Genomic DNA, 13,289 nt, shown 5'->3' with positions numbered 1-13,289 from the left:
TAGGGAAGTCATTCTTTGTTTTTTGATATTGAGCTGTATGAGCTGGCTGTATATTTTGGAGATTAATCCCTTGTCAGTCACACTGTTTGCAAATATTTTCTCCAATTCTACAGGTTGTCTTTTCGTTTGGTGTATGGTTTCCTTTGCTGTGCAAAAGCATTTATTTAATTCAGTAATTACTTCCATTACTCTAGGAGACAGATCCAAAAAGATCTTGCTGTGATATATGTCAAACAGTGTCCTGCCTATATTTTCCACTAAGAATTTTATAGTATCCGGTCTTACATTTAGGTCTTTAATCCATTTTGGGTTTGTTTTTGTATATGATGTTAGAGAACGTTTTAATTTCATTCTTTTACATGTAGCTGTCCAGTTTTCCCAGCACCACTTATTGAAGAGACTGTCTTTTCTCCATTGTATATTCTTGCCTCCTTTGTTGTAGATTAATTTGCCATAGGTGTGTGGGTTTATTTCTGGGATTTTTATCCTGTTCCATTGATCTATATTTCTGTTTTTGTGCCAGTACCATACTGTCTTGATGACTGTAGCTTTCTAGTATAGTCTGAAGTCAGGGATCCTGATTCCTCCAGCTCCATTTTCTTTCTCAAGATTGCTTTGGCTATTCGGGGTCCTTTGTGTTTCCATACAAATTTTAACATTTTTTTGTTCTAGATTTGCAAAAAATGCCATTGGTAACTTGATAGGTATTGCATCGAATCTAGATTACCTTGGGTAGTATAGGCATTTTAACAATATTCTTCTAATCCAAGAACACAGTATATCTTTCTATCTGTGTGTGTCATCTTCGATTTCTTTCATCAGCATCTTATAGTTTTCAAAATACAGATGTTTTGCCTCCCTAGGTTGGTTTATTCCTAGGTATTTTATTCTTTTTGTTGCAGTAGTAAATGGGATAGTTTCCTTAATTTCTCTTTCTGATCTTTTGTTGTTAGAGCATAGGAATGCAAGAGATTTCTGTGTATTAATTTTGTATCCTGCAACTTTACTGAATTCATGGATGAGCTCTAGTAGTTGTCTGGTAGCATCTTTAGCATTTTCTATGTATACTATCATGTCCTCTCCAAACAGGGACAGCTTTACTTCTTTACCAATTTGGATCCCTTTATTTCTTTTTCCTCTCATTGCCATGGCTAGAATGTCCAAAACTATGTTGCATAAAAGTGCTGATAGTGGACATCCTTTTCTTGTTTCTGATCTTACAGGAAATGCTTTCAACTTTTCACCTTTGCGAATGATGTTAGCTGTGGGTTTGCCATATATGGCCTTTATTATGTTGAGGTAGATTCCCTCTATGCCCCCTTTCTGGAGAGTTTTTAATCATAAATGGATGGTGAATTTTATCAAAAGCTGTTTCTGCACTTATTGAGATGATCATATGGTTTTTATTTTTCAATTTGTTAATGTGGTGTATCACACTGATTGATTTACGGATATCAAAGACTCCTCGCCTCCCTGAGCTAAATCCCAACCTGATCATGATTCTGTGATCCTTTTAATGTATTGTTGGATTTGATTTGGTAGTATTTTGTTGAGTATTTTTTTGTCTTTGTTCATCACTTGTGTTGGCCTGTAATTTTCTTTTTCGTGGTATCTTTGTCTGGTTTTGGTATCAGGGTGATGGTAGCCTCACAGAATGAGTTTGGAAGTGTTCCTTCCTCTGCAATTTTTTGGAATAGTTTCAGAAGGATAGGTGTTAACTCTTTTCTAAATGTTTGCTAGAATTCTGTGAAGCCACCTGGTCCTGGACTTTTGTTTGTTGAGAGTTTTTAAATCACAGTTTCAATTTCAGTGCTTGTGATTGGTCTGTTCATATTTTCCATTTCTTCCTGGTTCAGTTTTAGGAAATTGTACCTTGCTAAGAATTTGTCCATTTCTTCTAGGTCGTCCATTTTATTGGCATATAGTTATTTGTAGTAGTCTCTTCTGATCTTTTGTATTTCTGTGATGTCTGTTGTAACTTCTCCTTTCTCATTTCTAATTTTATGGATTTGAGCCCTCTCCCTTTTTTCTTGATGAGTCTAGCTAAAGGTTTATCAATTTTGTTTATCTTTTTAAAGAACCAGCTTTTAGTTTCATTGATTTTTTCTATTGTTTTCTTCATCTCTATTTCATTTATTTCTGCTCTGATCTTTATGATTTCTTTCTTTCTTCTAACTTTGGGTTTTGTTTTGTTCTTTCTCTAGTTGCTTCAAGTGTAAAGTTAGGTTGTTTGAGATTTTTCTTGTTTCCTGAGGTAAGATTGTATTCCTATAAACTTCCCTCTTAGAACTGCTTTTTCTGCCTCCCATAGGTTTTGGATTGTTGTGTTTCATTTTTCATTTGCCTCTAGGTATTTATTTCCTCTTTGATTTCTTCAGTGATCCATTGGTTGTTTAGTACCATATTGTTTAGCCTCCACATGTTTGTGTTTTTTACAGCTTTTTTCCTGTAATTGATTTCTAATATCATAGTGTTGTGGTCAGAAAAGATGCTTGATATGATTTCAATTTTCGTAAATTTACCCAGGCTTGCTTGTGGTCCAGCATGTGATCTATGCTGGAGAATGCTCCATGTGCACTTGAAAAGAATGTATATTCTACTGCTCTTTCAATTGGAACACTCTATAAATAGCATTTAAGTCCTTCTGGGCTAATGTGTCATTTAAGGCCTGTGTTTCCTTATTGATTTTCTGTCTGGATGATCTGTCCATTGATGTAAGTGGGGTGTTAAAGTCTCCCACTATTATTGTGTTACTGTCAATTTCTCCTTTTATGTCTGTTAACATTTGCCTTGTATATTGAGGTGCTCCTGTGTTGGGTGCATACGTATTTACAGTTGTTCTATCTTCTTCTTGGATTGATCCCTTGATCATTCTGTAGTGTCCTTCGTTGTCTCTTGTAACAGTCTTTATTTTAAAGTCTGTTTTGTCTGATATGAGTATTGCTACTTCATCTTTCTTTTGATTCCCATTTGTATGGAATACCTTTTTCCATACCCTCACTTTCAGTTGTATGTGTCTCTAGGTCTGACATGGGTCTCTTGTAGACAGCATATATACTGGTCTTGTGTTTGTATCCATTCAGCCAATCTATGTCTTTGTTTGGAGCAATTACTCTGCTTACATTTAAGGTAATTATCAGTATGTATGTCCTTATTGCCATTATGTTTATTGTTTTGGATTTGTTTTTGTAGGTCTTTTTTCTTCCTTTCCTCATTTGTTCTCTTGTGATTTGATGACTATTTTTATAGTGTTATGTTTGGATTTCTTTTTCTTATTTGTGTGTATATCTATTATGGCTTTTTGGTTTGTGGTTACCATGAGGTTTTGATATACCTGTCTATACATGTCTATACATGATTGTTTTAAGTTTCTGATATCTTAATATCAAATGCATTTCAAATATCCTGCATTACTTTCCTGTAGTTTCCTCCTCTCGCAGTTACTGGTTTAGATATCATGTTCGTGTGTAGATGATTTCCTATGTTTCCTGTATGTTTGCCTTTACTGCTGAGCTTTCCCATTTCATAATGTTCTTGTTTTAGTTGTGGCCTTTTCTGCCTAGAGAAGTTCCTTTAGCATTTGTTGTAAAGCTGGTTTGGTGGTGCTGAATTCTTTTAGTTTTGCTTGTCTGTAGAGCTTTTGATTTCTCCATCTAATCTGAATGAGGGCCTTGCTTGGTAGAGTATTTTTCATTGTAGGTTTTTCCCTTTCATCACTTTATATTGTGCCACTCCCCCACTCCCTTCTGGCCTACAGAGTTTCTGCTGAAAAATCAGCTGATACTCCTGCGGGGATTCCCTTGTATGTTATTTGTTGCTTTTTCCTTTTTTTTTTTTTTAATATTTTTTCATTATCTTTAATTTTTGTCAATTTGATTACTATTGTCTCAGCATGTTCCTCCTTGGGTTAATCCTCTATGGGTCTGTGAATTTCCTGGACTTGGGTGACTGTTTCCTTTCCCATGTTTGGGAAGTTTTCAGCTATTATCTCTTCAAGTATTATCTCAGGTCCTTTCTCTCCCTCTTCTCCTTCTGGGACCCCTCTAATGCAAATGTTGGTGTGTTTGACATTGTCCCAGAGGTTTCTTAAACTGTACTCATTTTATTCTTTCTTATTTTGTTCCATGGCAATGATTTCCACCACTCTGTCTTCCAGCTCACTGATTCGTTCCTCTGCCCCATTTATTCTACTATTGATTCCTTCTAGTGTATTTTTCATTGCAGTTATTGTATTCTTTGATTCTGTTTGGTTGTTCTTTATACTTTCTAACTCTTTGCTAAAAACTTCTTGTAACTTCTCACTCTGTACATCATTCTTTTCCCAAGTTCTTGGATCGTCTTTACCATTATTACTCTGAACTCTTTCTTGGGTAGATTGGTTATTGCTACTTCACTTAGTTGTTGTTCTGGGATTTTTATCTTGTTCCTTCATCTGGAACATATTCCTTTGCCATCTCATTTTAATTTTCTATTTGTGTTTTTATATATGTTGTAGTTTAGTTATGTTTCTTGACCTTGGAGAAGTGGCCCTCTATAGGGGATGTCCTGTATGTCCCAGCAGTACACTCCCCTCTCGTCACCCAAGGGCCAGGGACCAGCTTGTCCCAGGGTAGTTCTGACCTGTTTTCAGACTCAGTTCCACAGGCTGCTGGATCATAGTTTTCTTGCTTCTGGTGTCTCCCCTCTGGTGTGTTAGTCCAGTCTAGATGCTTGTGCAGGCTTCCTGGGGGGGGGCGGGGCCAGTGCCTTCCCTTGGTGGGTGGAGCCGGGTCTTGGCCCTCTTGTGGGCAGGGCCATGTCAAGGGGCATGTCTAGAGGTGGCTGTGGGCTCAAGAAGTCTTTAGGCAGCCTGGCTGCTGGTGGCTGGGTCTGTGTTCCTGCCCTTTTGGTTTTTGGCTTGAGGTGTCTCAGCCCTGGAGCTTATAGGCAGTTGGCTGTGACCAGGTCTCAGTCAAAGGACCCAAGATGTCTGCCTCTAGCCAAAGTTCACGTAGGTCCCCACTATGCCTGCCACCAGCTTTTATGACCCCAGAGAGAGCCTCCATGGCCCCCTGCCCACAGGAGACCTTCCAAGACCAGCAGGTAATTCTGGCCCAGGCTCCTGTGGAGTCTCTGCTTTTGCCCTGCGTCCTGGTGTGCGCCCTCCAAGAGTGAAGTCTCTGTTTCCCCCAATCCTGTGGAGCTCCTGCAGTCGAGCCCCACTGGCCTTCAAAGTCAATTGCTGTGGGTACTCCTCCTCCTGATGCTGAATCCCTAGGCATGGTGTGGAGCTCAGAGCTCTCACTCCTGTGGGAAAACTTCTGTGATATAATTATTCTCCAGTTTGTGGTTCTCCCACCCAGGTGGTATGGGACTTGATTATATCATGAGAGCGCCCCTCCTACTATCTCATGGTTTCTTCTTTATGTCTTTGGATACAGAATATCTTTTTTTGGAAGATTCCAGTCTTTTTTTTAATTGATAGTTGTTCAGCAGTTTGTTGTGATTTTGATGTTTTCCTGAGAGCAAGGTCCTTCTGCTCTGCCATCTTGTCTCTGAATGTCCTATTTTTTAAGTCTCCTTTAACAGAGAGATTGTATAGAATTTAGCATTCTTCATCATGTTGGTATTTGTTGAAGTAGCTTAAGCATTTTCCTAATCTTTGATATTTTGAAGCAATGTGATGGTAGAACCACATTTGTAATCACAATCAAAAGTAGTAATTGTGTCCTCTAATATGTATACTCACATAGAAGTTGAAATACACTATTGAAACATTCAAATGCAATTCAAGACATTTGTCTGGTGCAGAACAAACACGAGGACATCTTAAAAAACATGCCATTTCCCACTCATATATACATATACATAAGTATATTCACAGATATACATATGCAGTACAGACGTGTATACACACACACACACACACACACACACAGTAATTCTTTATTTGGAGTCTGAATACAAAAGTCCATATATCATTGCATGATATAGAAGACAGCTGACAAAGAAATGTTTTTAAAGTTAGAAGGTTCCTGTGGTTCATTTCTTGGGGACTTTGAAGCAGTGCTTCAGCAATTAGGAGTTCTGGACACTAGACTGCAATAGACTGTAAGACCAACAGTGAAACATAATTAAATGGTTTTGGAAAAGCCTTCTGACATAATTATGCTATCATATGTTTAAATTAGGAAAATCTGTAATATATTTATGGACCCTCTGAACATATCTAACTTGACATATTTTTCCTTTCAGCTATTTATTTGCCAGTATCACATATGGCTGGCAGCAGACACAAGGGGTATCTTGGTACTCATACCTGGAAACCCTATGCTCAACATCATTGTCAGCACTTTCATATTTGTTTGTGTGGCACATGAAATTTCTCAGATCACTAATGATCTTGCACAGATTATTATTCCTAAAGATAACTCATCTCTGTTGAAAAGATTGGCATGTATAGCTGCATTTTTTTGTGGACTCCTCATCTTATCATCTGTTCAAGATAAATCAAGACATTAGGATACTAAAACCTTAAACTCTTCAGATTAACTTTGTGTCTACCTGGAGGAGAACAGCATCTATCTGAAGATACAAATGTATATGTAAATAAAAATTTGTGTGACAAGAAGATAGCTCAGTGACATCTGTTGAACATGTGTGGTTGTATATTTTGGAAATGTACATATACGATGTGAAATACTGAAGAAAATTGATGAAGCAGAGTGCATTGTATAGGACTGCATGTGAAAAGTCTTTTCTACTGGATCTGTATTTCCTTTTATAAGTGGTTTTAAGTTAACATATGAAGGCAGGGAAATAATTACCTTTCCAGTAAAAAAAATACAGATAATTAGCTTAGTGACACCACTGAGTGTTTTGATATTTACTAAATTTGTGGTAATAAAATTGTATGCACCTATATTCATCATGGAACTTCCTATTTCGTTGAAAACTTTCTTACTCAAGAAAGACTGCAGTATTGTTTTCTTATATGTGCAATGATGTGGAATGACAAACAGTATGTCTTCTGTGTTCATGTTCTGATTGTTATGTTTCCTGACATGAGTTTTCTTCCTAACTATGGTTTTCAGGTATATAAGCCTAAAATCTTTGTACACTTTGTCTCAAAGTTGTTCTAGGCTCCATGACAGGGTTTTGTCATTGATACTGTTGTAGCTTTTTATAAAAAGGCCAAATTTTCTTTCTAGTCCAAACATTCCCCTGTTTCCTTTCTTTAAGCTATACCAGTGTAATACCAGTTACCCTGTGGATCCATTGAATATGCTTTCCCCCATCTAATTAATTTTGTATATTATTTCCAATGTTTGGAAGCTCTTTATAACCATTTTGGTATTTCCTATTACTCCCTCCTATTTTTAAAAAAATATTTATCAATCTAAACTTGTGCAGTGTAGTAAAGATTCCAGTTATGTTTGAGATGTATAACCATAAGTAGAATTTTAAGTAAACCGGTGACCTTGGGCAGTGTATGTTTTTGGTTTTGTTACAAGCTAATTGTTAGAGGTATAAATTTATCTGTTGTACAGATTTGATTATAAATTTTAATGTTTGAAAGATTGCACTTGTTTGCTGTTACTGTGTATGGGGTAAAATATTTTTTGTTCATGGTATATGAAAATATGGAGTAATTTAAACAGTAAATAAACATTCTGTGGATGCTTATTTTTGTATTGTAAAGTATCAATTAAACTATGTTTTTTTTAAAGCTGGATCCATTAATGATTGGTTCAAATGTCTAATTCATTTCCTCAGCTTAAATTTACTTTTTCAATCTCTTAGCATATATGGGTAAGTCACTGTGATAGTTAAAGAATAATTTAGTTATCAGTGCTTCAGAGGATTATCTGCCTTTCTGCCCATGAGTGAGTTAAAACATTGTCTTATTAGTAATGTTACTTAAAGATTTTCTAAGTTTATTTCTTTAGCACTGGATTTATGTGCTAGTGATATATTTCCATTAATTGAGGAATATTTCTCAAACAGATGTGTGGTCTTTCTTTTTCCTCTCTTCTTCTGCCCTTACTTAATCTTTTGACATTTCCCAGATAGACAATTGTAATGATTCATTGCTCTGCCTCCTAGACTGCAGGCTTATGAGTAGAGAATAGTATAGTTATAAATCAAAAACTTCCAAGTACTGTGATCACATTATTCTTGCTGGTGTGGCTTGCCAATGAGTAGAGTGCATTTTAATTTAGCTTGTAAGTTTTATCATCTGAGAAAGATTCCTCCTGATGAAACAATTGAAAAAGAAAGATGACCATTATTTGTGTTATAGAAGTACTTATGTCTTCTAATAGTGATAGCCAAGTGAAAAGTTTTTTCCTGGAACTGGTAAGCCCTATTTCTTTATCACGTGCTCTCATTTAATTTATATGTATAAAATAAAACAGTGGCACATAAAAATTAAAATTAAAATATGCATTTGTCATTAAAATACGTTCTATTTATATTTGATTTTCTTAATGAGTCTTTATGGATAAGAGGTTATTGTGGTATAAGTTACCACAATGATAGCATCTATGGTATGTTTTAATATTTTTTCTGCATTGACTCACATAGTGATTATTTGCATTACTGAATCATACCATACTTCAGAAAAAAGATGTTTAACAGAATATTTAGATATGCTAAAATTTAGATAAAACCACAGGTTCTCTAAAACTCAAATTTTCTATAATATAAATCATGTTGAAAAATCTGTCATCTGGCCCCAAAAGGTACTTGCTTGACTCAGTCTACCCCAGTCCTTCCCCGTTTCCCTTGTCAAACCATCCCATTTTTATGGATAGCCAACATAGCATTAAAAATTCAGAGCCTTCACCTAAAACCATTTTCTGTACCTATGAACTGGATCCTATTATTTGCTTTAGGTGCTGGTATAAGATAACATTTATATCCTACCATTCCATTGTAAGATAAGTTGACCAGTTAAAATTTTAAAGATGGGTGAATATTATTTCAAATGTTAGTAAGCATAGGAAGCTTTTAAGCTTGGTAAAATTAACTTTAATGATAAGCATGTCTGTGTTTGATTATGTATATTTTTTTACTAGCTTGTAAAAATATGTATATCAACTATTAAGCCTAAACAAATAAACCATAGGACCTAGGGCAGAACCTTCATAAAACAGACTCAATAAAAACAGTTTGTCAAAGAACATGCAATTTCTACGAGAATGCCTCTCCCCCTTTAGATTGATAAGAGGGGGAGGGACAATCTAGTAAACTTGAGAGCCAAGTTGGAATTTTTATGTTGAACTGTATTAAATCGCTAATATGCTATCAAGTTGACCTACAGAAATGGCAGTTTCATAGGGCTCAACCTAACAGCTTCCCTTGATTAAAACATCAACAACAACTTGGGTAGTTTCCTGCAGAATTGATCTTGACAACTTCAAAAATCCTAAATATTAAGATACTCATGCTTGAAAAGCACGTTTAAATCCGTATTGGTCTTTTAATGAAATCCCTCCTAGCATCTTGTATTATATGAATTAGAATTATAAAATTTCCATAAAAGATCCATAAGGTAGTATAAATGAGACTATTTTCCAAAAGTAGAGTTGAATATATTATGAGCTATAATACATCTAATAGATTAAGAAATAGACTTAAATTTCTGTGATTAAAAAACTTCCAACAAACAAAAGTCCAGGACCAGATGGCTTCACAGGCGAATTCTAGCAAACATTTAGAGAAGAGTTAACACCTATCCTTCTGAAACTTCCCGGAAATTACAGGGGAAGGAACACTCCCAAGCTCATTCTACGAGGCCACCATCACCCTGATACCAAAACCAGACAAACACACCACAAAAAAAAAAAAAAAATTACAGGCCAGTATCACTGATGAACATAGAAACAAAAATCCTCAACAAAATACTAGCAAACCGAATCCAAGAACATAGTAAAGGGATCATAAACCAGGATCAAGTGGGATTTACCCCAGGCATGCAAGGATTCTTCAGTATATGCAAATCAATGTGATACACCACATTAACAAATTGAAGAATAAAAGCCATATGATCATGTCAATAGATGCAGAAAAAGCTTTTGAGAAAATTCAACACCCATTCATGATTAAAAACTCTCCAGAAAGTGGGCATGAAGGGAACCTACCTCAACATAATAAAGGCCATATATGACAAACCCACAGCTAACATCATACTCAGTGGTGAAAAGCTGAAAGCATTCCCTCTAAGATCAGGAACAAAACAAGGATGTTCACTCTTGTCACTTTTATTCAACATAGTTCTGGAAGTTCTAGCCACAGCAATCAGAGAAGAAGAAACAAAAGGGATCCAAATTAAAAAAGAAGTAAAACTGTCACTGTTTGCAGTTGACATGATACTGTACACAATTATTTACAAAATACTTTTTAAAATACCATTCCAAAGCATAAAAAGGGGGTAGATCAACATTTTAAAAGGAAATTTATGCTTACCTAGAAGTGTTTGTCATGTGCAGGCAAAATCTTCATCCTTAAAAGTAACTATTATGATATCTTTAAATTCAGCTGATTGTATTAGCATTTACTTCACTAATACCTAGTGGTCCTATTATATAGAAGACATTTGAGAGAATTTTTTAATAATGAAAATCACTTAAAAGGATCATAAAACTTAAAATTTTTTTAATTCTATAGCTACCACAGATGGATTATTTAATTCTTTTAATCTCCACTTCCAAAATAATAAACTAGAATTTAGCGGATGGTAAAAGTTCTCCATGTTTATGTCTTTTTAATATGAATTCCAGCCAGACCAATCTTACTGTTCCCCAAATACACTATTCCTTTGTTCCCACTCTTCATCTACCTAGATCCAACTTCTTTAACATAGAATTTAAACTCCACCTTTTCTGTGACACCAATACTTTACCTTCTTTTAAACTATTCTAGCATTAGTTACCTGGTGCCATTATGTTGTCATTTCTTCCATTCCTTCAGTAAGACTGTAACTCCTGAGTCAAGATGGATATAGTAACGTGCTATACACAAAGTAGGTATAGAGAGGCTTGACCATCAGCTAACAGATTCTGGCTTTATTTTCTCCCGTCTTAGAAACAAAATTCCTCTATCTCTAGCATTCCCAAAGCTACTGCTTCGTTTATCGTCTCCTCCAGACCTGAACTGCTCTTGTCAAGATCAGCAAGAGCTTCCATATTGCTAAATCCATTGATCAGTTCTGAGTTTTCACCCTACTTGACCTATGGGCAGTATTTGACACAGTTGATTTAATGCCTCCCTTTTCAACCATCTCCTTCACTATGCTTCCAAGACATCACCATTTCCTGTTTTCTCCCTACCTCAGTAGCCATTCCTTCACAGTCCTGGATACTGGATCCTCTTCACACCCTCAGTCTCTAAACTGCAATTTCCCAGAGGTCAGTTCTCAGAACTTTAGGTGATATTACTTAAGGAGTGAGTATGAATAGTCACGTGGCTTTAAACATAATCTACATTTTGATGTCTACCAAATTTTTGTCTTTAGTCTGAACTTCTTTCCAAAAATTCAAATCCAGATACCTACCTGCGTACTTTAACATCTCCATTTGAATATCTAGAAGACATCTCAAACTTAACAAGTCTAAAACAAAACTAAGCTTCCCCACTACTGGCCACAAACAAAAACACCCACAGTCTTTTTCTCAGTAAATGGCAACTACATTCTTCAGGTGCTCAAATAAAAAATTTTTAACTCATACTTTTTGTCTTATATTTTAGTAAAACTTGTCAGCTTTATCTTCAAACTATATCCATAATTCAATAATTCAACCACTTTTCATCATCCCCTATGTGATCACCTTGTTCCAGAAGTCTACCAGCTCTTTCCTGGATTATGGTACTAGTCAGCTTCATTTTTCTCTGTAGTTCCAACATACTTACACTTTTTACTTTCCTATTTTTTTATTCTTCCATCTCCCCCAATTAGAATGTAGTCTTTCTGAGGACAGGGATTTTTCTGTTTTACTCTCTATGGTATCCGCAGCTCCTAGAACAATACCTCTCAATTATTTGCTGAATGAACTAATTAATAAATGCTACAGAAACTGTGTCAAGTACTAACCCCATACAAGGCAGGTGGGCAGCCCTGCAAATGATGAAAAGGAAAATTATTTTCCCAACTGCCTTCTTAGTGATTTGGACAGGAGGCTAAAGATATATTTTATTTGGCTTTTAGGATGTTGATTTGAATAATGTTATAAAAAATTTAACCCACTTATGCGGCCAGATAAAGAGTGAGTTTAAATAGTCACATGGCACATAACCTGTGACTCTGCAGCAGGGTAAGAGTTTTTCTGTTCTGGATGCAAACTACTTGTAGACCTGAGTGCTTGCCATACCAGGTAGAACATAAGCTTTTACTCGCTGTGAGTCCTACCATTCTTCATTTTTTTGCTTTATGCTGGGGGGAAATGTCAACTGCAATTTGTCATTGTACTTATACTATTATATTTGTTATAGTAGAGAGAATTATTTCTTTGGAATCCTATCTCTATCAAAAGTGGAAAATGAAAAGATAAACTAAGAAAGCCATGTATTTTTTAAAAAGATTGTGCTTTTTGTGGAAGTCAAAAATATTCTCCTGTGTTCAGACAAAATGTGACTATGTCATAAAATACTACTTAAAAATACGACTTAAACCGTTATGAAATAAACTGTATTAAAAACTATTGCCAGTACCTAGAAATGTATATATGAGTGCCAGTATAAGTAAAATCAGATTAATTAAATGAAAACCTGAAATTTCAACAGGACTTTAATGAAAATTTTTTAAATAATAATGCTGTGAAATTCAGATATATATTAAGTGAAACAGTTGCACCAGAACATTTAACAGATGGTAAGTTTTAAAAGCATATCCATTGAATATAGCAGAAATTACATGCCAAAAAAATAAGCTTTTGAAAACAGAAGGCTAACTAGGAAAACTTATCTCCCTTGGTATATCAAGATATGGCTGAGAACTTATAGAGGAAGTTTATGAAAAGTGTAATTTGTGACATTTTCTACTGCAGTTGAGAGCCCAGATATCAGCAAACCACCTAGTTAATTATATTTTGCTTACACTGAGAATTCTAATGTAACGGACTCAGAAACATACCTATGTCATGTTCATTATAAGAAAATGATTTACTGATTTGATTGAGGAGATCTTAAAGTTTGATATAGGCTAATATTAATAAAGTTAATTAGTATGATAACAGAAAGTGCTATTGTGATGATCCGTGGACTTACAAAATGAGACTGAAATTAATGATGTTTTGCAAGGGCATGGAACT

At 35.4% G+C, this 13,289-nt stretch overlaps 1 protein-coding gene across 6 annotated transcripts in view; it reads left to right on the top strand.

Annotated features, from left to right (window-relative positions):
- CASD1 (CAS1 domain containing 1) overlaps positions 1 to 7,656 on the top strand; it is a 68,025-nt gene extending 60,369 nt beyond the window's left edge. For all 6 annotated transcript variants that reach the window (XM_068550636.1, XM_068550640.1, XM_068550637.1 and 3 more), the window contains one exon: positions 6,235 to 7,656. In XM_068550636.1, the coding sequence (XP_068406737.1) occupies positions 6,235 to 6,501 (267 nt within the window). In that variant the 3' untranslated portion in view covers positions 6,502 to 7,656. The remainder of the gene's footprint in view (positions 1 to 6,234) is intronic.
- Positions 7,657 to 13,289: the final 5,633 nt, after the last annotated feature.

Source organism: Eschrichtius robustus, chromosome 8, assembly GCF_028021215.1.
Source record: "Eschrichtius robustus isolate mEscRob2 chromosome 8, mEscRob2.pri, whole genome shotgun sequence".
Taxonomy (NCBI): domain Eukaryota; kingdom Metazoa; phylum Chordata; class Mammalia; order Artiodactyla; family Eschrichtiidae; genus Eschrichtius; species Eschrichtius robustus.
This window is presented reverse-complemented; position numbering and strand designations above follow the sequence as displayed.